Source organism: Eschrichtius robustus, chromosome 7 (assembly GCF_028021215.1).
Source record: "Eschrichtius robustus isolate mEscRob2 chromosome 7, mEscRob2.pri, whole genome shotgun sequence".
NCBI lineage: Eukaryota > Metazoa > Chordata > Mammalia > Artiodactyla > Eschrichtiidae > Eschrichtius > Eschrichtius robustus.
In genome coordinates, this window is record NC_090830.1 from 11,869,298 (window position 1) to 11,896,282 (window position 26,985).

The window sequence follows — 26,985 nt, forward strand, 5'->3', positions numbered from 1 at the left end:
CCCACCAACCGCTACTCCACTCTCTGCCCTAGCCGTCCTGCCTTCTCCCCAGTCCTCCAGCAAGTGAGGCTCACGTCTGCATCATCTGCTCTTTGCCTGGATCTTTGCTCGACTCATTCCTCCTCCTCCAGCTCTCTGTGTCACTTCCTCGGAGTGGCTTCCCTTGATCACCCCATCTGACCAGCACCCTCAACCTCCACCCCTTCGCTCTCCACCCCTCACCATGCTTTCCTTGCTCGACAGCACTTCCTGATATTTGCATGACTGCCATCTATCTTCCCTATCTGACTAAGCCCTGTGCCGGCGGGGACACTGTTTGCCATCTGCTTTGCCACTGCGTCCCGGGGCCCAGAAATGCCTGGGACAGGGTGGGCCCTCAAAATCTGTTGAATAAATGAGTTCCAGCTCATGATGAGTTTTCTCTGCTCTGAGTGCATATAAAACCGGCCCTTTTCACAGTAACTCAAGGTTGCCTTGTCTCGCTCTCTAGTTGTGCTATACAGATTTAGCAAAGCGTTTTCTATTTACTTTGCATCTGGGAGTGACAGGGCCTAGCATATTTAAACAACATAAATGATGCTTAAAACTTGCTAATGTGGCTCAACTTTCAATCTTTTGCTATCTGTTAGAGAAGGGACAAAGTTGTTTGTACCATCACAAGATCAGCTTTTATTTCAACATAAACATTGTCTCAGACTATATGACAGAAAAAAAAAAGACCAATGAGAAAAGAGAAAACATATTGAGAGCCATATCTTACTTTGATAAATGTAAACATTTGCTTTAAACAATAATTTCTACTAGCTCGGGTCCAAGTAGTCGTATACTGGCTCTTTGTTACATGAGTAGAACTAAAGAATAAAACTAAAATTCAATATTGATTTTTAAAACCTTTTTACATTATCATTAACTCACTACCACCATTAGCAAATAACCAATGAAGTCAAACAAAATACACTGTAATAGAGTCTCTGCTGTACTCAAACAGTCTGAACAAGAAGTTATGGCTTCAGGTCTTCCCTGGTGGCACAGTGGTTAATAATCCACCTGCCAATGCAGGGGACATGGGTTCGAGCCCTGGTCCGGGAAGATCCCACATGCCGCGGAGCATCTAAGCCCGTGCACCACAACCACTGAGCCTGTGCTCTAGAGCCCACGAGCCACAACTGTTGAGCCCGCTGTGCCACAACTACTGAAGCCCGCACGCCTAGAGCCTGTGTGCCAAAACAAAGAGAAGCCACTGCAATGAGAAGCCCGCGCACCGCAAAGAAGAGTGGCCCCTGCTCGCTGTAACTAGAGAAAGCCCGCGCGCACCAACGAAGACCCAACGCAGCCAAAAATAAATAAATACATTTTAAAAAATTAAAAAAGAAAGTTATGGCTTCATATATCATAAGAGGGTCCCAAAGTATCTGCATTTATTCATTGAATAAATAACGCCAGAGCCAAGATAAGGCAATGTGCTAGATGCTGTGATCTGCACCTTTTAGGCCCCATTCAAAATGCTATGTTGTAAAAATTAAAAAACTATAAAAGTGGTCATATCGTAACAAACATTTGGCTAGGTGAGTGACCTAACCAATTAAGTCTTTTTAAAAGTACGATACTTCAAGTGCAAAGGCAACCCTGCCTGACAATTACAGAAATTAAAATGCTCCAGGAAGTTTGGCAACTTATTCTGAGGGTGAAAAGTCTTTCGAAAACTTAAGTTGCAGCATATAATCACCTTCAGATTACATAATATCTCCCAGAGACACAGTAGTCTACTTGTTCCACCCTACAAGTTTTTCTGGTGTCAATAAAAACTATTTAACCACGTTATTATTCCAGGGTCATATTATTTCTTTTCACTATTTAACAGTTATTAGTTCTTTTAAAGTTTTTCATTTATACGTTGGAACATGGGTTAATCTAGCCTCCTATGCTTTTACAAACACTAGCAAACTTGCTCTTCTTTGTGAACAGGCCATATGGACCTAAAACATTATTACGAAACAGCCTAAGCATAATGCAAAAATAATAGTTACAGACCCTTTCATTTTTCCATCTAAGGATGAGTCCAACCCAAATAGTTTGCCTGTGTTCGTGATTTGTTTTGTTTTTTGTTTTGGCTGCGCCCCACATCATGTGGGATCTTAGTTCCTGGACCAGGACCAGGGATTGAACCCGTGCCCCCCTGCAGTGGAAGCTTGGAGTCTTAACCACTACACCAGAGAAGTCCCTGTGTTGGTGATTCGATGTCCTGAAACAGAGTAGGTTTGTAAAAGGCCAGGTTCCATGTCTATCACAGAACTGTGGCAACTGCGAAGAACCAGAGCAAGCAGGATGCTACAGTTGTCCTTAAAATACCCGGTTCTGCAGGAAGCTTCCGGCAGACAAAGGCTCGCAGGACTTCACTGGGGAGAGGGCTTATGGGATCCATGGACAGGACACTCAGAATGTGAAGTGATCTGCAATACTGAAGAACAAACTTTAAGCACCTAATGCTGTTATATCTTTCATAGGATGAAATTTAATACGATCTGTGTTTAGTTCATTTGTCAGTTCCTTACTGACATCTGGCAAGTGCACCCTGATTTATAAACAAAGTGAATGATACAGGCCAGGTCTTCAGGATTTCAAGTACCCGCACAAGGACAATGAACTTGCTCTGAAATCCACCCCAAAGGGCACGATGGCACAAAATGGTGTTTCTGGGTCTGGAGACTATTCACCAACACTCAAGCCACCGAACCAATAATGAAAACCTACTTCATGGGCAGAGACATCTGAATGAAAACTCTTTGGAAACGTCGAAGGACATGAAGCCATATTTAAAGTGGGAAAGGAGAGACCTCAACACAGTGCTTGTAAAGCTGAAGGAAAGGGCAGTTTGATGTAGGCCACTAGGCAAACCGGGGGGCCATGGGTTCCCGAGGAAGGCCTCGGTTTGCAAAGTTCTATCCAAATGAAACACTTATTGTACCCAAAGGCCAAACAGCACCGTGAAGTTTCCAGAAAGCCCCGATATTTTACAACTGAGTCTTCGGCAAGCAAGTCTGATCTGCCTTTCTAAAAAAGGCACCTGAAAGAAACCCGGCAAGGTAAGTGTACCACGTGCCCCAAAGCAAGTAACCAGGGTCCAGATGGCCTTCTGAGCCCCGGAAGGCCGGAGCAGGAGGGGCTGCCGGCATCGGGAGGCCGACCCCCGCCTCCTTCCCCCGGGCACCTGGCCCCGCGGAGCCCGCCCAGCGCCCGCACCGAGGTGGGCTGCGCGGGGCGCGGTTGCGTCCTCCCCTCCCCCACCGCGCCCTCACTTACTGTTGCTGGACTTGAGGTCCCGGTGCAGGATGGGCACGACGGCCTCCTCGTGCAGGTAGAGCATGCCCCGCGCGATCTGCACCGCCCAGTTGACCAGCACGTGCGGGGGGATGCGGCGCGCGCGGCGCGGCCCGGGCGCGCGGGGGTCCGGGGCGGCGTTGGCGGCGGCCAGCGCGCGGTTGAGCGCGCCGCCGCGGGCGAACTCGAGCACCAGGCAGAGGTGCGGCTGCCGCAGGCACACGCCGCGCAGCTCGATGATATTGGGGTGCCGCAGCATGGCGAAGAGCCGGGCCTCGCGCCGCACGCTCTCGGCCGCCGCCGCCGCGTCCTGGTCCGGGTCCCGGCGCGCCGCCTTCACCGCCACCTCCTGGCCCTGCCAGGTGGCGCGGTACACCTGCCCGAAGCCGCCGGCGCCGATGAGCTCCTGGAGCTCCAGCCTCTCGAAGTCGACGTGCACCGGCGAGCCGGGCCGCGGCGGCGGCGGCCGGGCGGGCGGCGGCGCGGGGCGGGCGGCCGGGCGGCACGGCGCCACGTAGTTGGCGGGGAAGATGCCGAGGCGCCGCTGCACCTGGCCGGCCCACCAGCCCTCGTCGCCCGACACGGCGGCGTCCTGGGACAGCACCTCCACCAGCTGGCCGCGTCGCAGGCTCAGCTCGTCCTCGCCGCGCGCCTCGTAGTCGTACAGCGCGGCCCACAGCCCCGCTCCCGCCGAGGCCGAGGCCGAGGCCGAGCCGCCTGAGGAGGCGGACGACGACGACGCGGAGCCGGCGGGGGCGCCCGGCGCCGGCGACCCCGGCCTGTCAGCCGCGACCTCGGCGCCCGGCAAGGCCATGGGGGGCGACGGCGAGGGCGAGGGCCGAGCGCGGGGCGGCGGGCTCAGCCTCGGGGGCGGCCGGGGGCGCGCATCGTCCGGCAGGGTCACCGCCTGCGCCCGGGAAGGCAGGGAGGAGGAGTCGGGGCTCGGGGACGGCGGGTGTTCACGGGCCCACTACCCGGAGGCCGCGGCTTCAGCCCCCGTTCCTCCTCGGATGCCTCTGCTGCTGCAGCGGTCCCAGCGGCTGCCTGGGCTGTCGCTCCATGGTGGCGCGCTGGGCCTGCGGACGGCCTGCAGCACGATCGGCCTAGCCGCCGCCTGAGCCCGCCCCCAGGGCCCGCCCCGGCCCCGCCTCGGCCCCGCCCCCTGGGCCAGACACCGCCTGCGCCCGCCCCCTCCGGGCCCGCCCCGCCTCGCCCCTCCCCCACGGGCCGCCCCGCCTCCAGGGACAGCCCACCTCACCTGTGCCCACTCCGCCCCCAGGGCCCGCCCACCGCACCCGGCCCGCCCCGCCCCCAGGGCCCTAGGTCGACCCTGAGGCTCGCGCTCTGCGGCTTTGGGTGTGCCGCGCCCTTGTGTCCCGGGAGGCGGAGCCAGCCCAGGGCTGCGAGAGGTTTCGGGGAAATTGAAATTAAGCCCAAGGTCAGGCTCGGAGACTACTGTTCTCCACTCTTCTCTGGAAGCCGGTGGCAGCGGGTGAAGAGGATCTGGTGTCTTAGGCGGGACGGAGAGTGGGCTGAGCGTCGCGGTGCGCCCCGGGACAGGTCCAGAACAGATGGAGAGCGGCTGCGGACCGCTCACTGGGCGGCGTGCAGCGCAGGACTGAGGGGTGACGCAGCACCGGGCAGTGGGCCGCGGGTCAGCGGGGAGCTCATCCTTGGTGACAGATAATCCCGCGTCTGTCTTTATTGTCTGCTCAAAAGGGAAAGGACCTGTGAACCTATAGGTTCGGGTGTAGAAGGCATTGGCAACCACTGAGTGCTCGAGCCCCTGGCCTTACATATTCCCTAGGGAAGGCGAATACAGCAAGAGAGTCTGTTCACAGAAAAGTTAAGTCCTCGCCGATGTGCTGACTTCGTTTACCGGCTGTACGTCAACATCCTGGGAAGCAGGGCCTCCACCCTCCTCCATTTGCTCTGGGTAGCGAACGATCAACTTCTGACAGCGTCAGAAAGTGAAGCTTTTATGTTTGGAGGGTAGGACAGTTTCAGGTCTAGGGATACGAAGGAACTTTGGGATTTTCTTGTATGAACATGTTTTCTTCTCTGTAATTTTTGCATTCATTAATTTAGAAAAACCTTCATCTTTGAGGGCTTACTGGTGATGAGGGCTGTGGAAGGGAGTACCATAATTAGTTCTCCTGAAACAGACTGCCACTGTGAGATGTAGCCAGCCTCTCTTCCTCTGCGGCCGAAAGCAGCAGTGCCCAGCCCAGTGTCACAGGGCCTTTCCCTCTCCACCCTGTTGTCCCTCCATGCTACCCCTATTTACAGTTCCTGCTACAATCGCGACAGGCCACAATATCCACACACCCGTGGATCTCTTCTCTATATTGATAGAGATGTTGGACAAAACCCTCCAGGTGTGAATACATCTAATTTAATTAATATTTATTTAGCACTTACGCTAGCCTAGTCTCTAGGTGTAAGAGACTAGGCTAAGGATTGGAGGTTACAAAGCCCCTTATCTAGAGAGAAAGAGACAATAAGTAAGTGCCAGGACAAAAGAATAAGCCAAGTGTCCTGGGCTCAAGGCAAAGGAACAATCCATTATGCCTGGATTCTCTGGGGGATGCTTTGATGAGTGTCATTTGAGCTGTGTATGACTAGGATTAATAGAAAAAGGGAAGAAGGACATTCCAGGCAGTGTGAGCAAAGGCATGTGAGTACAAATAAACAGTGGGCTCAGTGAACCGCTAGAGGTTGAGAGTTTCCTGTGGCAGGAGGTGAGGCTACAAAGGTAGAAGAGAGCGCAACTGTAAAAATCCTAAAGAAATGAGAGTGTCCTGTAGGAGGCCAGCGTTTCCTGAAGTGTGGGTCCTTTACTACCCGAGAACAGAGACACTATTTTGCTTTTATAAAGATAGGACATATAATAACATTGAATTGCATGTTAAGAAAGTCATTGCCTTTGCAGTTTTCTTTCAGTCTTTCAAATTATACCATTTATCGGCTGTGTGACCTTGAACAAGTTACTTTACTTCTCTGTGGCTCAGTTTTCTCATCTGTAAAATGGGAATTATATGAAATAGTACCTGCCTCATAGGCTGGTTGGGAAGACTGAATAAATTAATAGATGGAAAGGCTTGTGAAGGTGCTTAGCACATAGTAAATTCTCAATAAATATTAGCTCTTATTGTGGTATATATATACAATGGGATATTAGCCATAAAAAAGAATGCAATAATACCATTTGCAGCAACATGGATGGACCTAGGAATCATCATATTAAGTGAAGTAAGCCAGAGAGAGAAAGACAAATACCACATGATATCACTTGTAAGTGGAATCTTAAAAAAAAAAAAAAGATACAAATGAATTAATATATAAAACAGAAATAGGCACATAGACATAGAAGACAAACTTGTGGTTGCCCGGGTGGTGGTGGGGAGGAGGAATAGACTGGGAGCTTGGGATTGGCATATACACATTGCTATATGTGAAGTAGATAACCAGCAGGGACCTACTGTGTAGCACAGGGAACTGTACGTAGCACAGGGAACTGTACTCAGTATTTTGTGATAGCCTGTAAGAGAAAGGAGTCTGAAAGGGAATGTATATATATATATACATATATATGTATATGTAAACATATATATATAGAGCTCACTTGGCTGCACACCTGAAACTAACACATCATTGTAAATCATACTTCAATTAAAAAAAAAAAAAAGCTGCCAGGATGAGCTTGGTCACCCTGTGTGTAATGATCTAACAGGATCACCGCATCAGGGTGTCAGTGACAGGCCATTAAGGCAGTAAACTAGGCGTTATTTATCAGGGTATCTTTGGTGCAGATGCTGTGCATTTAACTTTTTAAGCCCTCCTCAAATCATTTGGGGAATGAGGCTGGGAATGGATAATTACACTGAGAAAAAAATATTAGCTCTTATTATTAATACCCTTTTCAATGAAGAGAGCAAGCAGTTCCTCTGATCAGCCCATTTAGCAAACCTAGTTTCTAATTATTTTGTTTTTCTAGTATTTATATGTATGGTTGGCCACAGATAGCCCCAGGGTGCAAGTTTTGTTACCACATGAGTTTTGGTTTTCAGAGCTTTTTGGGTTCTAGAATTGTGGGTAAGGGTTTGTGGGAAATGTTCAAGATAACCCCACCGAGGTTTCTAGCTTAAGCAATCAGGTGGATGGTAATGATGTCAAATGACCTAGGGAATAGTTTAGGGAGAAGGCTTTTTTTTGGTCATGTTGTATTTGGGATGATTGGGGGACAACTAGCTATAGAGTAGGAATGTCAGAGAATCAGGAGATCAGAAAGGAGAGCATTTATGGTGGGAACGGAGTTTTGGAAGTAATTCTCTAAGCCAATGTCGAACACTTGACATGAACTATTCGGGCCACATAGAGAGCAGGGGGACCCAGTGTGTGCTTCTGCGTTAGAAGCCCTGTCCACAGCTGGCAGACATCCATCCTGGCAGACTCTTCCTGCCCTTCAAGGACTCTCTGCTGCCTTCCAGGACCTCAAGCCTCTCAAACTCCAGAGGGATCCGTCCTCAGGGCCTTCTAAATTAGCTAAACTTGACCCCTTGCTTGACTCACACCTGATACAAAGAGGGGTACCAAGTGGTTATGACTCTCCACACCACGATTCAGAGACTCATCCTGTGGACCCCACCTGAACCTCCAGCAGTGCGATCCCCTGGGACCTTTTCCCCATTTGGGACCTCTGAGCAGGAAACTGTCCTGGCAGGGAGTCTGTCTGTGCTTGATTATTCCTAAAATTCATCATTTGTTACTTTCACATCTGTTTTTTTTAACCCTCTGAATCTTACAGCTGGGGAAATAGCATAGGTGTCCTGTGCTACTCAGAGGTGAGTGCTGTAGCCACGCCCACTCTCTCTGGCCCTGCTCATTCCGCCAGGAAGACAGTAACAAAAGAAGAACAGAGTGTGAAGACAGAACCGGAGTGACAAATATATTTAAATAGAAGTTGATAAAAATAAGAACCAAGGGGGAAGACTTTAAAGAATCAGACAAAGAGGGTAACAGGTTGGTGTTAGTGAAAACAGAGGGAATGGCCATATGGATTTGCTCTCTTAAAAGAAAAAAGTTGTGGGGACTTCCCTGGTGATGCAGTGGTTAAGAATCTGCCTGCCAATGCAGGGGACATAGGTTCAAGCCCTGGTCAGGGAAGATTCCCACATGTCTCAGAGCAACTAAGCCCATGCGCCACAACTACTGAGCCCACGAGCCACAACTACTGAAGCCCGAGCGCCTCGAGCCCATGCTCAGCAACAAGAGAAGCCACCGCAATGAGAAGCCCACGCACCGCAATGAAGAGTAGCCCCCGCTTGCCGCAACTAGAGAAAGCCCGTGCGCAGCAATGAAGACCCAATGCAGCCAAAAATAAATAAATAAAAATAAAGTTTTAAAAAAAATCAGCTTTAGTTGTGCGCAGGGAGACAATTTATAGTGAAAAAAATAAAGAGTAAGAAAGTGGAGATGGGGAAAGTTAATCTAGAGCTGCCCTTGCCGTCCAGGATCTTATAGAGTCAAGATTAACAAATAGGAGGAAATAGCAATACGAGAGGGACATACTGCTTGGGCTGTGTGGAGCAGTAGAGGAGTTGAAAGGCAGTGGAGATCTGTGAGGAAGAGGGTGACATACAAAGTGACCAACTGTCCCAGGTTCCCGACACAGGCCACTCAGGGCTAAAATCCCAGGATGGTCACCCTCACGGTGAGATGGTGTAACAGAGGAGAGAGAACTTTCAGGGTTGGTGGGGTAAACAAGTGGATGGTAAAGACAGGATCATAAGAGGATGAAGAAGAAAACATAAGGAAGAAAGGACAAGGATTTTGGTGTTCACAGGCCATTGCCATGACTCAACGACAGGAAAGAATATTTTCTGGAGAAAAGCTAGAAAGGAAGCCGGATTAGAAAGGACTTAAAAAACGGGTGTCTGGACATGAGGAGAGATGAGAAACCCTGGAGGGGTGAGGAAAAATATTCCCTCAAGAACTATGTGTAAATTCTTTAAGACATGGAACAATCTTCCGGATAAAAAAATGGTTCTTAGAATTTTTAGTTACTTTTATCAGACCTTCATACTTCTAGGTGTAAAACAGTATATTAGGAGCATTAGCAGTTCAATGGAATTGCTCAAACTATTTAAGACAAAAAGCATTTTGATTGATGCCCTGGAACTTTGGAAATGCCAGCTGTCATGAATTATTTACCTTGGATTACATTTGGGAAATGGTGTGTGTGTGTGTGTGCGTGTGTGTGTGTGTGCGGTGTTTCACCAATGTGGTATAATTTGGTATAACGGCAAGAGTCTGCAGACAGTCCTGGGTTCCAATCTTGACTTTGTCATTACTTGTTACATGACTCTAAATGTTTTTCCACTGTCTCTGCAAAATGGTAGAACAACAGTATCTGCCCTGTGGTGTTGTTCTGAAGATTCATTGAGCTAGTATATTAAAGCATAGCACTTAATTAGTGCTAATAAATGTTAGCTTGTATTATTTTAATCTTCATTACTATTCATAGAGGAGCCATTAGAATAGAAAATTCAACAGAAAGCATATTTATCCTTTTTTTTTTTTTGGCTTCCATTTGGTATATTTTCCCATACAAGATCAATTTCACCTGCCAAGAAAAATTCTAGAATTTTCACAGGGTGTTCAGAATTAAAAGTTGGGATGGTAATTTCCAAGGGTCTTGGGCATATGACATCACAAAACATAATGCTTTTTATGTTAACCAAATTATACATATTTGCAAGTAATTATACATATTTGCAAGTAATTTTTATTATTATTTATTTACTAACTTTATTAACCAGTATTCTTGATATTCATTCATCATGGACCATGCCACAATAAAGCCAAGTAATAATAGAGATAGTTTGCAATAGTGATAGAACAGAGTATACCGAAAGACTGGGTTCATCTTTCAACATCTTTTATTGTTTTTTTTGAGTGTCAGGCAGTAATCTAGGTACTTGGGATATTAAGGTGAACAAAACAAAGAAAGTTCTCCTTTATCATGGAACTTATATTTTAAAGGCAGTAGGTGGGAAATAGAATTAATATGCAAATTACATTGCATATTAGAATTTGATAAATACTGTGTAAAAATAAAAAGGAAAGCAAGAAAAGATGCATCAGGAATGGGGGCGAAGGTGGAGTGAACAGGGGCATTTTGTGGTGGTCAACAGGGTAGAGAGGATGGCCTCGTTGAGAAGGAGAGATTTGAGCAAAGACTTGAAGGACAGAAAGGATTGGACAGGCAATTATCTGGAGAAAGGTTAAGTGAGCAAATACCACAAAAGAGTTCACAATGTACTTTGACTTTCCCGTTGTCAGGGGAAGGCCCAGCTCATTACCTCAATGTTGTAGCTGGGGAGGTATAAGTGAGTGTGGTGAGCAGAACACAGCATGGAGTACTTTTTGTTGTTGTTTTGTTCTTTACTTAGACTACTTTATTTTTTATTGAAGTACAGTTGATTTACAATGTTGTGTTAATTTCTGCTGTACAGCAAAGTGATTCAGTTATACATATATATATTCTTTTTCGTTATGGTTTATCACAGGCTATTGCATATGGTTCCCTGTGCTATAATCCGGTTCTCTGGCTTCCTTTTCATGAGTTTAAAGATGTGGGGTTAAATGAGTAATAATAACAATGACGACAATGGCGATGATGATGATTCATCAATTATAATAAGTTAACACTTACTGGCATGTTCTCTAAGTGCTGAAGCTTTGAATTCGGTCTGTGTGTCAGGTTGCTGTTTATTCCCAAAGTTGCACCTGGCTTTCAGCTTTGGACAGAGTCATCATGATTTTTAGAATTTCTGTAACTTTAATCACTGGACAGGACTGGCCCCTTGCCTGTCCACGCTTAAAGTTACAGATTCCAGTCAGGGCTACTCAGATGCACAATGAACTACTTCACTGAATAATGCAACAATGTAAAAACCTGAGTGGTTTCAGAAAGCCAAGGTCTTTTTGAAAACTCTTTACCATATCCCTTCTAAAGGAAAGCTACAAAGCTCATGACCTTGGACCTTAGATAGGAAGGTCGTCATTCCCCTCTGAGTTGCCATTTTTGTACATTCTGTCCTATCAGAATTGGTTTTCTTTTATTTGTAATTTACTAGACTCTTCAAATATAATGACTAATTCTTCATAAACTGCTAGAAATATTAAACAGAGGACACAGAGGACAAAGATGATTAAAAAAAAAAAAAAAAGAGCAACTTATCCTCCTAAGATTGTAGTGAATAAACCATAGGCTAATGGGTTTATACTTGCTATGTTTCATTTTTATTAAGTGTCATCAGCTTGCTAGTTACATTACAAAACATACAGTAAGTTCATGTTCTTGATCAGAATGTCTAATTCTTGGACTCATGGCTCACAGACTCATGGGTCTGTTTTTGTGAGCTGACTTTTCTACTCTGAACAAATTTACTCTGTTGTGCTCTTTTATGGTATTCATTCTATGGAAATGATGGTTTCCTGCACCTCAGATCTATCTTGGGGGTCTAACCTTCCTAAAATAGACTGAGACACACAACAAATTTACACCACTGACCTTCTTAGAGACCTTGAGCTTTGGTTTCAACAGCCCAATTTTTTAATCTACATATAAAATTAGAGAAATATTAACATAGTCACTTAAGAATATGATGAGTACCATGAGAATTAATGGTAACAAAATTAAACAGCTCTTTTGAAATTCTTAGAAGAAAAACACTAAATAAATCCAAGAATTTTTTTTCTATTACTGCTTTCAGCATATGCTAATTCAGCACTGATCTACATGGTTCAAGGTTCTTTCATGAAGTAATCTCTTTCTCTAAGTCTTTTTAAATCTCTGCTGAAATTTCTTCAGAACTCTTAAATCAACCCAGCTGACCTTTTCTTCCTTTAAACACAAAGGTGGAACGTACCAGTTATAAGTACCCTGCTTCCATCCATTCCTGCTGCCACCATTTCTCCTGCCTCAGTGTTAGTTTTAATCTCTGTAAGAATTTCCAGGGCCCAAAGCCACAGCATCTGCGTCATCATGTGAACTTCCTGATTTTCTGGGTGTTACTGTTACCTTCTAGGTTGGTTTTATTATCCTGAAGGAGCTGATGAATGTGAAGTACTTTGAAAACTGAAATGTGTCCTGTAAATGTCAAGTATTGTTTTGTGGTTGCTACGTACAGGATTATTTGAAGTCTTCCTAATCTTTTCTCAAGTCACTTGATAGAGTTGAGGCTTCAGTGAGGGAAATCCTCTAGGGAGTATCTATTTCAGGGAGGATTTTCTTATCTAATAATGCTCTTGGGCAAACTGGTTTTCTATAATAACAGTAAGAATACCATTAAAAAAAAAAAAAACAAATGCAACCTCTCAAAGATTAGAAATTTAACATCTTAAAAAAATATTAACAAATTATGGTATATTCAACAGGTAGAATCTGAGCCCCAGCTTCCACTTATACTGGATATTGATTTTCCTTAATATTAAGTTTGGTACTGGAAACCTTATTTTTCCTACTTTGATGGATTCTAAGTCTGCTTTTTCAAGTGAAACTAATATTCTTTTAGCAGTTTATTATTCCCTTGACTAGTTGTCTCCATCTTTTAATATTTTCCATGTTTAGAATCCATCTAGAAAGAAGCTAGAAAATCTGCTATGTGTGTGTGTTCTAATTATTTTTGCAGCCATATTTTAAAAAATATTTTCTTACTGTGACTGAGACTGACATCTTTCCAGACATTTGAGTCATTTGAATTAACCTTTCTGTGAACTATCTGTTCTTTCCCTTTGTCCATTTTTGGTTGGTCTTGTCTTACTTCTTGTTGATTTTTAGGAGGTCTGTGTGTATTAAATGACTTATCTATATGACTTAAATATGAGGTGCACATATTTTTACTGGTGTGTCTAGATTTTTTCTCCTTGTGTGATTTTTTTTTGGCTGTTGTTGAACACTTTATTTTTATTTATTTATTTAATTGAAGTATAGTTGATTTACAATGCTGTGTTAATTTCTCTTGTACGGAAAAGTGATTCAGTTATACATACAATTTTTTTATATTCTTTTCCATTATGGTTTATCTGTGACTTTTTTTTCTTTGATGAAGATGTTTTCTTTTCTTTTTCTTTTCACTTCTATGTAGTTGAATCTTTTCCTTTATGGATTCCAGGTCATAGTAGAAAAGACTTCCTTAGTTCTTGAAAATGATTTTCCATAAGTTTTCGTTTAGTGTTCCCCCCAACCCGACCCCCCTCCATCCTTCTAGCTCACTGACATTTCTGTCTACTTGTGCCCTAGGACCACAATATTATAGTATCGGCTAGGACTAATCCTCCTCACTAATATTCGTTTCCAGAATTTTCCTGGCAATTCTTCTTATTTATCTATACAGGACACAAACTAACATCGTATGTGTAAGCAGCACCCAGATCAGGAAACAGAGCACCAGTAGAAACCCAGGAACTCCTTGCTCTTCCTTCCATCACTGTCTCAACATCATAAATTAGGTTTCCCTCTCTTCAAATTTTACAGAAATGGAATCATATTGTGTGTACTCCTCTGAGCTCATGGTACTCAGTAAGCTTGTATTCGTTAAGATTTATCCCTGTTGTGGCGTGTATTTTTAGTTTGTTCCTTTGGGTTTCCTAAATTGGGATCATGTTAGGGGTTGCAAACTAATTCACCAAGACTTTGTAACATTGAATCTTCCAGGCTCACAACTTTCTACGCCCTTCCATTTGTTTAGTATTTTTGTTTGCTGTGTCCTTCGATAGCTCTTTAAGGTTTTCGTCATGTGGCTATCTTCTCTAATACTTTGACCAGTGTTCCCAGACCACGTGAAATAATGATTTTGATAATGGACATCCTAAATTTACCTCCTTTAATGGGTACCCTCTAGGTGATGAATCATCTTTGTATTCCTGGAATGAATCTCCCTTTGGTTTTTATGTGTTGCTGCATTCCCTTTGCTAATATTTAATTTGGATTTTTGCATGAACATTCATACTCGTGATTGGGTATAGTTATGGCATTTTATTTGATTTTTGGAATGTATGTTATGTTACCTTCATGTAAAGGATTTGGAAATGTCTTTCTTCTTTTTCAGTGTTCTGAAACAGTTTAAATTACACTGGAATTACCTGTCTCATAAAAGTTTATGTACAAATCTGCTTTGCAAGAGTTTGGGTCTAGTGCTTCTTGAATGTGTACCATTTTTATAATATTCTCTATTTCTTCCGTAAGGTCATTGTTTGCTTTAGATTCTCTCTCTTCTGGGGTGAGATTTGGTAATTTAAATTTTCCTAGATAATTACCTATTTCACCTAGGTTCCCACATTTATTTACATACTCTGTAGCAAAGTGTTCTCTTATGATTATTTTAATTTCTTTCTTTTCTATTGTTTTCTCCTTTTTATCGCTTTTTGCCTATTTATGCTTTCTACCTTTGTTTCTGTTCAGATGAGATACTGATTTATCTATTTTATTGCCCTTCCCCTAACAAAACTTTTGTGTTTTTGTATTTATTTATTAGTTCTATTGTTTTTCTTTTTTCTAATGATTAATCTCTGCATTTATAGTCATTACTATTTTCCATCTGCTTTCCTTGGGTTTGTTGTTGTTATTCTTTTCCTTGAGTTCAATGCTTAATTTATTTTCATTGTTTCTTGTGTTAATTAGGGTAGGCTAAGCTGCAGTAGCAAATGGATCCCCCATTTTGGTAACAACACAATAGAAATTAATTTATGTCTATTGTAATTTATTTCCAAGTAAGAAGCAGGCATTTAGGCTGGTGAATCAGCTACACCGTGCTGAGGCCATTCAGGGCCCTGGTGTTCTGCTTTGAAATCATTCAATTATTTTTTGCTAAATGGAACCAGAAACAGTCAATATGCACACGCATTCTTTCTTTTATTCTTTCCCAATTTTCTTCTCCAGAGTCATAGGCTCAGTAGCTGTTGGTAGGTCATCTGAGTCCCTGAAGAGAACACTTTTACCAAATAATTTAATGCTGCATAACTTGGGTCTCCATCTTTCCAGCCTGCAAGATGTTTCCTTGCTCAACAGCTGCTAAGCCAATGCCGACTATTTTAGGTTTTATTACATTTGTACACTATTTCAAGGTAATAATTTCTGTGTTAGGGTAGGTTGTGCTGCAGTAACAAGTAAACTCCCAAAATTTAGTCACTTCACAGAATAAAAATGTATATCTTGCTTATTAAAAGAATAACTGGACAGGAATTCTTGCTTATGCAGTTGTGTTTACAAGCAGATATAAGAATAGAGGGGTTATAAACAAAAATATATTTGTACCTTTTTTATATGTACTTGTGTAGTTACCTTTACAGGTGCTCGTTATTGCTTTGTGTGGATTGGAGCTATTGTCTGGTGTCGTTTAATTTCAGCCTAAAGACGCCCTTTTATCTTTCCATAGGGTTCTGTAGGGTGGGTCACTGAGCTTGGGATGGAGGAGGGGTGAGAAGAGCCCCTGGTAAAATGTCAGACTCTACTGTCTTACCTAAGTTCCTTAGTTCCTCTTGGATGGATGATTTGCAGTTCAATCTATGGCTTTGGTTAATTTTTAGGGTTCTGAAATGATTGTTCTTAGTTGCTCTGCCTGTATTTTCATTGCTTTTGTGGGAGAGTGAGTTCACCAAGGTCCTGCTCTGAATGGAGATGTCAGTTGCCCTAGGATCTATCTTAATGTTAATTTTTTTTTTTTTTTTGTCATTTTGGGGGTAGGGGCATGAGGCACCCTTTCAATGTCTAGGTAAAGTCCTCTTTTATTTCTGAAAAGTTTTAAAATTAGATTTTAGAATACGCTTTGGGTCCTATTTCTATTCTGTTCTTCAGGGACACTAATTTGTATATAAGGTTAAAAAATTGTTTTACATAAATAAAGGCCACAGTGGCCTTCAGAAGACATGAACAAACTAATCAGGTGAAAGAAGAAGTGTCATTTTGGAGGCAAGCTTTCCAGAGTATTGAATTCACCCTTGTTTAAAGTCTTTTCTTGCTTTGCTATGTCAGCAACGGGCTGTTATTTTACTGCATCTGATGCAGCGCTCTGGTGCCACCTAGTGCTACAAGTGAGTAAAGGCCACTCTGCTTTTTTCTTCACTTTTTTTCAACAACAACAACAATAATAATAACTGGTGTTTTCTACTTCAAACTTGACTGAGTTATAATATGCAGTAAAAAGAACAAAAATGTGTTTTACATTATATGTTTACTCTTAGGCAGAATGAGGCATATTTGGGAAAATCTCAAATGATCTTGGAGTGAAGGGTTAGTATTCTATTCATTAGGAATTTTTCCTAAATGCAGTCTTGTTGTCTTTATTTCCATACTTCTTCATGCCTACTGACTGAGGATTAGCTTGTCTTTTCTCTGCTCTCTCCAAATTCTTTATGGATGCTCTATGAAATCCCTGCATCATTATAAATAATCTCTGCTTCACCTCCAACTCCTACACAAAGAACCTACCCTACGCCTGCACTTCTCTGTGCTCCTTCTCCACGTGTGTCCTCCATGTCCTGACGTTATCCTCTCTACTGTATAATTCTACCTCCGTTAGAAATACCTTACTTTAGGACTTCCCTGGTGGCACAGTGGTTAAGAATCCGCCTGCCAATGCAGGAGACACAGGTTTGAGCCCTGGTCTGGGAAGATCCCACATACCGTGGAGCAACTAAGCCCGTGCACCACAACTACTGAGCCTGCACTCTAGAGCCTGCGAGCCACAACTACTGAGCCCACACGCCGCAACTACTGAAGCCCGTGCGCTTAGAGCCCATGCTCCACAACAGGAGAAGCCACCGCAATGAGAAGCCCGCGCACCGCAATGAAGAGAAGCCCCCGCTCATCGCAACCAGAGAAAGCCCGCGTGCAGCAACAAAGACCCAATGCAGCCAAAAATAAATAAATAAAATAAATAAATTAAAAAAAAGAGAAATACCTTACTTTATATTTCTGACCTCTTTAAAAAAAAAGGTTTACAGGTTTATGACTTTCAAGGTAATATAAAAAGTTTCAATAATAAAACATAATCCATCCAAAAGAAGCCAAGAAAGAGATGAAGAAAGAGGCAGCCACTCCTGATTGGTAGGTGGCAGGTTTAAGAAGCAAGAGAACTTACATACGGGGCTTGTCTTGGGTGGCCACAAGACAGGTAGATCTCCATGCCTGCCCGCCAGAAACTTAAAGAGTTTATATAGAGGCCTTAATGGGGTTCAGTCAGGTATACAGTCCATATGGTCCAACCACACATTACTCTCTCAAGGCTGCATCCTTGAAGTGGCTCCTAGCATAGGGATGGTGGGCAGGACGTACCTTCCAGCAGTATGCCTTCCATATGGGCATCTCCAAGAGGAGACATATATTCAATTCCATTGTAGCATACAGCACATTTAATTGCAAGTCTTTGTTGATTTGCCTGTCTCCCCTTGTAGTCTGTGAACTCCTTCATGGTAGTAACTCTATATTTTTTATATTCGCTTTCTCTCCTTCAACAAAATGCCTGGCACACAGAAGGTGCTCAATAAATATCCCGATGAATCAGGCACGAATGAATAAAGGCACTCCTTCAGTGCAAGAATGGACCTATTTCTTCTGGACTCAAGCACATGAGAGCAATCCTTTACTGTGGGTCTTTTCTGTGGAGTTGATTGATTGATTGATTGATTGATTCATTAAACATGTATAGAGTGCCTGGTAGGTTTCAAGCGATGAGCCCATATTAAAAGAATCATCCTCTGTACCTTTGAGAAAATGACTCTTTCAGTACAGAAAGCAGTGTTATTATATGTTGGTTAGTCATTCCTGCGGATGAATGCTGAGTAGATTAAAGAGTGGTTAAAGCTGAAGACTTACACACCAGTGTGACATTGGACTTCCACGTCCCCGACCTGCTCCTCAGGATGGCCCTCCCCTGGTTTCATTTCCGCATAAGGAGGCTTATGCCTTTACTGGGCCTGCCTAAGGCGGCCAAGAGCAAAAGCTGCTGCAGACCAGAGCATGGCCGGGGCATATACAGGTGCACATATCAGGTGAGGTAAGCATGATGCAGAAAAGGCATGTTTGGGGATCATGGTGTCTTTCTAATACTCGTTCTCCCCCAAAGGCCCTAACTCACACAAGGCTTACGCTGCTCATACCTAAGGAAGACGTGTTCCCTTTTATCTCCACGCGTCCCAAAGCCTGCTCTCTGCAACAACACGAAGCTCATTTACTTTAGGTTATCAGTCACTAATAATGAGAGCTTCCTTTCCTCATTCTAAGACAGCAAGTTCCTCTTTATTTCTTCCCTGTCGAAAACCTGCTTTCAGAAGAGAACCTGTAATTTCTCTACTATAAAAGCTGAAAAATTATTAGTTCAATGATACCGTCTAGTGGGTCTTCCTATCTAAACAGTATACCCGATTGATGCCTGGGATTATGTTCTAGGAAACATATACAAAGGCAGGTAGCCTAACTGAGGCTCCTGAAATTATTCCCGAAAGGTGGTTATTTTCGTTACCTGCCAGGCTGGACAACATCAGGGCAGAGGAGAAAAGGTCAGGGAGGAAAAGAGATCAGGGTCAAGGGCGCAGGTAGAGCTTAGCCAGTAGAACGTCCGGGGTCAGCAGTCAGTTAAGGAGAATGAAGCTGTGCAGGCAGTGCTCAGGGCAAGAAATTACACTGAGTGATGTGTGACAGGAGCTGGAGTTACATAACTATTTTGGTGCAGGCTGCAAAAAAAGGAAAAGGCAAAGGACCGTGTCCTGGTTTGTCTCTTCTGCCTGAGAACATCTTTGATTTTTAAGCTTTCCACGCTCCCTAATAGGAAGATGAGGTGAAAAGGTCGGGGGGAGCTGTCAGAGGTAAAAGAAGAGGCTGGAGGGACTCAGAAATTCTTCTCGCCCTCGCGCCCCGCTCGCCGCCCTCCACCAAGGAAGGCCGGTGGAGTGAGTGTAGGCGGGCGCTGGGCGGGGCCTCTGGAGCATCCGCCCAGCAGCCGCCTCTGAGCACCATGGGAAAATCCTTCCTCCCGCGGACATGGCGTCCACCCGCCCGGCGGCAGCAGCCGGCGCCGGCGCCGCGGTCCGCGGGTGCGGGCAGAAGAGCAGTTGGAGCTTCGGTGGTGGGGCGGAAGGAGCTGGAGGGGGCGGCGGCGGCGGCGGCGGCGTCGTCGTCGTCGTCGTCGTCGTCGTCGTCGTCGTCGTCGACGCCGCGCGAGGGCCCGAGTGTTAAAGCTGAGGGCGTCCGGGCGGCGGACGACTGGCAGCGGGCCGCGCGGCGCGCGCCGGCCCCGGGGCGCAGGCATGGGGTCCCGGGTGCTGCAGCTGCTTCGGCAGGGCGTGTGGGCCGCGCTCACCGGCGGCTGGTACCACGACCCGGATCAGAGCAAGTTCACTAACAGCTGCCACCTCTACCTGTGGCTGTTCCTGCTGCTGCTGCCCCTGGCCCTGCACCTGGTGAGTGGCGGCGTTCAAGCCCTGGGGAAACCTCCGAGTCTGCCTCGGGATGGAAAGGATGGGCAGTGATTCCCTAAGAGGCGGGATGGGGAGGGTCTTCGGGAATTTGGGACAGAGAAAGTAACGGGAAAGGAGAAGGGGCTCTCCGGCAGGAAAAAGAAGTAGGAAGGACTTTGGGGGCTCTGGGACTCATTAAGAATTGATGCCAGCTGTGCCGATGAGTCAGGCTCTGCGTGTCGCTGTGGATGGTTGAACCTGTTTTGTATGTGCACAGTCCCAGGCCCCTCGGCTGGGTACCTTGTGATAATGTTTGGTAGAGGCTGCTGTGCATGATAGCCAAAAGGCAAAATGAAATGTTAAAAGCAAACCTGTTTCCGTTGTTGATCTTTTACCCCCTTTCCTCCTTTCTTGTTTTGCTTTGGGAAGGCAGGTTCAATGATCAGTTGCTCAATTGGCGATTTCCAGATCACTGTGGAAAGAAATCTGTAGAAAAATGTAATGATGGATCAATCTAATGTAATTTATTTGACCCTTTAGTGAGGTTACACAGTTGAGTGCTTGCTGAGTAACTACACAGATGACCTTCTTAGGTAAACAAACCTTATTGAAACAATGTTTAACCTTATTTGAAAAGCTCTACAAGCAGGGTGCTCCGTGTCATATTAAATGTTAAGAATCTAATTTTGATATGTCTGTTGAAGGTCTTTATTCCTAAAACATAATTTGATCATGTTCTCCACAGCAAAAATCTTAAGTGAGTTTGCATGGCTGACAGAGTCCCAGTTTGACATTAGAGGTTGTCTGTGATTTGGCTCCCATTTATTGTTTTTCTGGTAGTTTAGACACAGGATCAGAATTCTGGCTCTGAAGTCAGGCTGCCTACGTTAAATTTTGGGTTCACCTCTTACCAGTTCTCTGACCTTGGGCAAGTTACTTTTACCTTATCTGATTTTTAAAATTTTCTTACCTGTGAAATGAGAAAAACACTAGTACCAGATGTGAAGTGTTGTTTTGGGGATTAAATAAGCACATAAAGCTATCCATCTTTCTGGCTTGACCTGGGATTGGACTCAGACCTGGTGTAAATTTCCGTTTTGCTACTTATTAGCTGTTTGACCTGATAGTTGACCTATCTAAATCTTAGTTTTGTCATCCTTAAAATAGATGGGATAATGACCATTTCATGGGAAAAATAAGTAAATTTCATGTAAAAAGCACTTCACACAGTGGCTAATCCATGGAGACCCTTTAATAAATGGTTTCTTTTTAATAAATGTAAGTTTCCTCTTCTTCTGTGACCTTGTCCCTCCTGTTTCCTTAGCCTATAGGGCCCAATGTTTTCTCTTTGTCTAGAGGGGCAGCGCAGCAGAGAGAAGAGGAACACAAGCTTGGGTTCAGTCCTGGTTCTTCTGCTTACTGGTTGTGTGAGCTCAAGCAAGCTTGAGCTTTCTGGTGTGTAAAGCAGGACTAAGAGTACCTGCCTTATAGGGTGCATAGGAGGATTGAATGAATTAATGAATAGAGAACTGAATGAATTAATGAACAGTTGATTGAATGAATGAATGAAAGTACTTCTCAGTACTGACTTTATTTTTTCCCCATCATTCACTTGCCAAAATCGAAAGCCCACTGGAAAGGCCATCTCTGTCTAGGCTTCCCTGATCCCACTTACCTAGAATTAATTTCTCTTCTCTCTTGCCCTAATACCATTCTGTATTTCATGTCAGTACTATGGCACATTTTGAATTCTGTACTTCGTTGTTGGAACATGTATTTACCTCTACTCCTGGGTTGTGAGCTTTTTGATTTTTTCAGGATGTGGTTTTTGATTTTGTTGATTCATCTTGGTATTCCTTGTTGTACCTAGCAAAGTGCCCTGCATTTGTCTCACAATGATCTCACACATAATAAACTGGTAGAAATAAAATCAACCTGCCTCTCTTTCTCTTCCAACCAGCATTAGGTTGTCTACCTCACAACATATTTTTAGTATTTCCTGATAATGATCTAATCCCACTCCTCAGCAACAACCAGAGTAACATTTAATGTATATCCCTGCAGATGTTTTTTTATGAGTACGGGCTCATTTTTACATAACTCCTTTTAAGATTTGATGTATGCATATGCTTGTAACCCTTAATTTCTACCTAATTATGCTTCATTGAGTAGCTTGATTTCTACTTTATATTTGTAAATAGGAAATTGTCCTTAGTTAAGCTCCTCTTTAATGATATTTCAAAATAATTTTTGGCTAAATCTCAGGAGTTTAGAAAGCAAAAAACTGATACCTTAAATACTTTAATTCTTATATCAAACCAGTTATACTAAAATTTCTATGTTTTTATACCAGTGTGCTTTTAACGATTACAGAGTCATTTTATGTGAGTGCATTTATTACATGGCTACTTTTTAATATATAGCCTATCTTATTGAAAAAAATGCAGGTAGTCCTTTTCTTGCTCCGGTCTCTGAAAATAACCTTAGAAATAAAAGACCCTTCTTCCCCAATGCAGCGTTCTGTTCTCTGGGTTTTGATGCCTAAATATATTTTTCTGCACTTCAATGCTGCCTGTGATTTTTAACATCTTTCTCAGTTTGTTCCGCTTTTGAGAACTTGGTCCAAAAAAATCCCTGGCTGCTTGCTGAAGTTCTGTTATTTAAGGGGCCCTGAACTTTTCTGGGTTTTGCACAATTTGATTAAACATGTTTAATCAAGACAGTTCCACTGCAGGGAGAATCCACACTTTTATTTCATGGGGACCTTGAATATGTAAATTAAAATTTTATTATTAATTATTGAGGCAAACTGATCTCTAAGCCCCAGCATTTACTTAGGTCTGGTTGGAAAATAGGTTATTTATTAGCATTTATAAGCTATATATTTTCAAGAAATGCTCAAAAGTATGTACCTAAAAACGTTAGGTCTATTTAGATAATTTGGAAAGAGTTTTACTTTGTTTTATTATCAGCCTACTTTTTAAAAAAAAAAGTTGATTTATTTACTTGGTTGCGCTGGGTCTTAGTTGCGGCAGGCGGGCTGCTTAGTTGTGGCAGGCGGGCTTCTTAGTTGCGGCTCACTGGCTTCTTAGTTGCGGCATGTGAACTCTTAGTTGCAGCATGCATGTGGGATCTAGTTCCCGGACCAGAGATCGAACCTGGGCCCCCTGCATTGGGAGCACAGAGTCTTAACCACTGTGCCACCAGGGAAGTCCCATATCAGCCTACTTTTAATTTGGACCAACTGAAAGATGCGTTTGTCATTAGAGATGTTTAACCTTTCATTTATTACACATGGTCTTGTACTTATTATTTTGAGATAACCAACAGAGATTCATGTAGAGCTTTAGGACAGGAGCATCCTGGGCATGATTCTCACCCTTAAGAAGTTTTGACAGCACCAGGCTAGTGTCAAAAGACGTCCCTGCTCTACTACCTATCAACTGTGTGATCTTGTGCAAGTCTCTTCACTTCTCCGGGCCTCAGTTTTCTCATCTGCAAAATGGGGATAGCGAGTTTCGCTTTATAGATTTAAGCGATTTAAGCAACTGAGATCCAGAGGGAGCGGGTTACTTACTCAAGACCATCTAAGTAAGAGTAGTGATATTCAGAATTTTAGCTGAGGTCCTGTCGTCTCCAAGTCTGTGGCCTTGTCAGGGCACTGCGCCGCTGACCTGCTGTTCACGAGGGCATCCGAACTCCCTGAAACAGTGACCCCTCATCAAGGGAAGTTCTGATCATACTGGTGGAAGTAAGGTCAACCTGAGTAGTGGAAAAAATGGGGTGGAGCCTTCACATTCTTCAAGACCCCGTGCCGGGCAACGTTATATATGATTTTCACACAGAAAACCTGTCCTTTATTTTATGGCTGTAGCTTTATGTTTCCTCTGATTTTCTTGTCTGTTAGCCAGACTTGCTGTGTTTCCAGTTCTGCTTTTTAATTTAGCCTTGGAGACTTTTTTGATAAGAACCACATCATTTCTAATTGCTCTAATTATAATAAAATGGGATTACCTGTCACGGGGCCACGTAGCGCCAGATGTACAGTGGGTGCTCTGCACGCACTAGCTGTCATTGTCACACCTAGTTGGTGACTATTACGGTCTGTGGCCACTCACCATTTGGGTATATAACTATTTTTCTTTAGGTCTTGTATGTCTTTGGCCACCCCTTTTTTCACTCCTACTTCTAACATAGAAGATGAGTTTATGTGAATTATGGAAAGGTGGTCTGTCCAAAAAGACACCCTTTCCTGGCTCAGGACCTGGGGACTGGAGTTCAGCCAGCATTTGACCCTGTCAGCTGGAGGCCTTTGTGCAGGGTGCAACCTGCACAACCTGAAACAGCAGGCCTGGCTGGTCCGTTTGATTGTTGTTACTTTGTTGGACTGCTTGGTACGTTGCTGGTCCCAAAAGCGTAGCTCTCACCCTGGTCAATCCTAGCACTCATATTCAACTTCTTCCTAAGAAAGGCTTTTTCTGCTGTTGAATCACATGGTCTATACTTTGTCTCCTTTGATTCCGAGAAGCTTGTTGTCTGGTCCTTCTACTTGTAGGGACCTTATTTATTCTCATATTGAGATGCATGATGCTCCCCACTTTCCCATAATCCACTTAAATGTCTGAATTTCCTTCCTCCTTCCCTCAGCTGTCTGAAACAGAGTGGGTTCGAAGTGCAAGGGCTGCAGCTTAGGGATGCTTGAAGGCATTCTTCCCCGGGCCCTGGGCTTCCAAAGAGACTCGGGCTGAATGCCATCCCATGCGGTTGTCTTAAAAATTTTGCTGCTCCAGATGGTTTGGACTGTGTGTATGAAGGGCTTGGCTCTATGGGGACTTTGCTTTCCTGGTGCAAGCACTTCTACCAGGGATGTCCCCCTCCCTAGGGCATCCTAGGGCAGTCGTCTTCAATCTTTTCAATATGGCCTTTCTTGAGTGACGTTGCCACCCTCCTGCAAAATTCCTTCTGCTTCTCCTCATCTTCTGCCATTGAGACACATGGTCGTCTGCCAGCCAGTTGTGTTTTGTGTCTGTGACAAAAGAACCGGTACCTGCCTTGTTCTAGGATGTCGGCCTCCGCAGCACTCTCCAAAAAGAGTACTCTTTCCCCCTTTCCTTTCCGTTCTAGTATTGCAAGTTCATGACTGATTTTCTGGTGGTTAAATTTACGTCTCTGACCTCACTGGCACTTCCCTTAGTTTCTCCCAGTTAGTGACTAGTTTTATTTGGATGCTGCTCTCCTTAGATATACTGTTATTTTTCCAATCGTAACGTCTAACACTTTATTTAATAGGCTTGGTGTGATTTATTTATTTACTTAAATTTTTTAAAAAAATTGAAATATAGTTGTTTCATGTTTTGGCTGTTGTGAACAGTGCTGCCGTGAACATAGGGGTGCATGTATCTTTTTGAATTGTAGTTTTGTCTGGGTATATTCCCAGGAGTGGGATTGCCGGATGGTGTGATTTATTGTATATGGAAGGTGATACTTATCAGGTGATCATTGTTTTCTGATTTTAACCATTTGTTCTCTCAGATGATTCCTTTTACAAGCCACCCAACTTTATTCCCATTTTATCTACTCTAAATCTCTTTTCTACGTCCCATGACAGTAGAAAATGGACTAGTTCTTAACCGTATTCAGATTTTTTCCTTTTCTTCTGATGGATTTTCCCCTTTAACATCATCATTATTATTATTATTATTACAGGTAATAATAACAGCCAACACTCACTGAGCACAGAGAGACTGGCACTGTTAAAAGAGCTTGGCATGAGCTAAAGCATATCTTTCTCACAGTAACCCAGAGAGGCACTGTCATTATTCCCATTTTACAGTTGATGAAACTGGCATGTAGAGGTTGGTTAAGAAGCTTCAGGATCCATGGCTAGTCGTGACCTAATCAGAATTAGAGGCCAAGCAGTTGGAGCTGGTACCCCCTCGGCCACACCACATTGAATACAAGTAATTTCACAATAGGACCATCTATTTTCTGCACATTGGCATGAAGAGATCCAGAAACTGAACAGGTGCAAAGAAGTATGTAGGAAAAGTTAACTTTCCTCCCACACTTGTCTCTAGTACCTCATTCAAGAGGCAACCACCACACACAGTCTCTTGTGTGTTCTTCCAGTGACATTTTATACACGTGTGAGTGCAAGTGTGATGTGGGGCTGCTAGGTTTAATCCCAAAGCAGCCTTCTTTGTCATCCACCGTCCCTTTCAATTTGCTCTGTAGAGGAGTTCTTTCTCTACTCTTAGATAAAAACGTGCAAGCCCCAGGACTTCAGGTCACAGGTAATACAAAGTCTTCTAGTTGCTTTAAGTAACACAGCACAGACTTGATTGGGATTTCAGAATATCTCTTTCCATATGGTGATCCAAGCAGGAAGGGGTATGAGGATGGCATGGTCTTTTTTCACTCTTTTCCCTCACACACTGGCTAATGTTCTGATGCCTTTGGTATTGAAGAACAGGGAAGTGCTTTGTTGACAGGCACGGTGGTAAGCTGGCTCCCGGCTCTTGAAGCATGGCTCATGTTCCCAGCTGACTCCCTCTGGCGAGGCTCTTCCACGTGTCCTGCAGAGAACCTGTTCTCCTTTCCAGGGCTCTCCCACCCACAGTTTCTTGGAGGAGGGCTGCTGCCTCTCTATCCCACCTGGTTGCTTATTCCTTCCATAGTTCCTTGGCATGTGGTGGTCCACCCCAGCTTTCCTCTGCTCCAGCGCCCTTTTGGACCTCTAAAGCGAACTCCTGGGATGTTTGCACACACGGTCCATGCAAACACTCACATATTCTGTCCCCGAACAGACTCTGGGAGAGCAGGTCAACCCCAACATAGCAACTTCTCCTTCATCCCTCCATCCGAGCAGCGAGCCAGTGTCTCATCTTTTAGCTCTTCTGGGAAGAACCAGACATCAGACTCCCTGCCCAAATTGTCGGGGACGCATAGTAAGTCTTTGAGCGGCCCCACTGAAGCCTTCCTCTTGACTCTGGGGGAGAGAGACACAGGGCTCACTGAACACCATGGTCCCCTCCAGCAGTCTTCACAGGTCCTCTCATTCTGGACTCTATTACATCCTCGCCTTGGTGAGGGATTTTAGGGTCATCTTGCTCATTGTCATGACCCATGTAGAAGTTTCTGGATGTGGTTTGTCCCAGAAGTTGCACTGAAATCTAATATCTATCCCACATTGGCTCTTTGGTCAAC

The 26,985-nt window shown here is 44.1% G+C and overlaps 2 protein-coding genes across 8 annotated transcripts in view; one reads left to right on the forward strand and one right to left on the reverse strand.

Moving 5' to 3' along the window:
* Positions 1 to 4,132, reverse strand: part of MAP3K21 (mitogen-activated protein kinase kinase kinase 21) — a 53,557-nt gene extending 49,425 nt beyond the window's left edge. For both annotated transcript variants that reach the window (XM_068547598.1, XM_068547597.1), the window contains exon 1: positions 3,301 to 4,132. In XM_068547598.1, coding sequence (XP_068403699.1) covers positions 3,301 to 4,132 — 832 coding nt within the window. The remainder of the gene's footprint in view (positions 1 to 3,300) is intronic.
* Positions 4,133 to 19,366: 15,234 nt separating this feature from the next.
* Positions 19,367 to 26,985, forward strand: part of PCNX2 (pecanex 2) — a 302,749-nt gene continuing 295,130 nt past the window's right edge. For all 6 annotated transcript variants that reach the window (XM_068547604.1, XM_068547601.1, XM_068547603.1 and 3 more), the window contains exon 1: positions 19,367 to 19,782. In XM_068547604.1, the coding sequence (XP_068403705.1) occupies positions 19,630 to 19,782 (153 nt within the window). In that variant the 5' untranslated portion in view covers positions 19,367 to 19,629. The remainder of the gene's footprint in view (positions 19,783 to 26,985) is intronic.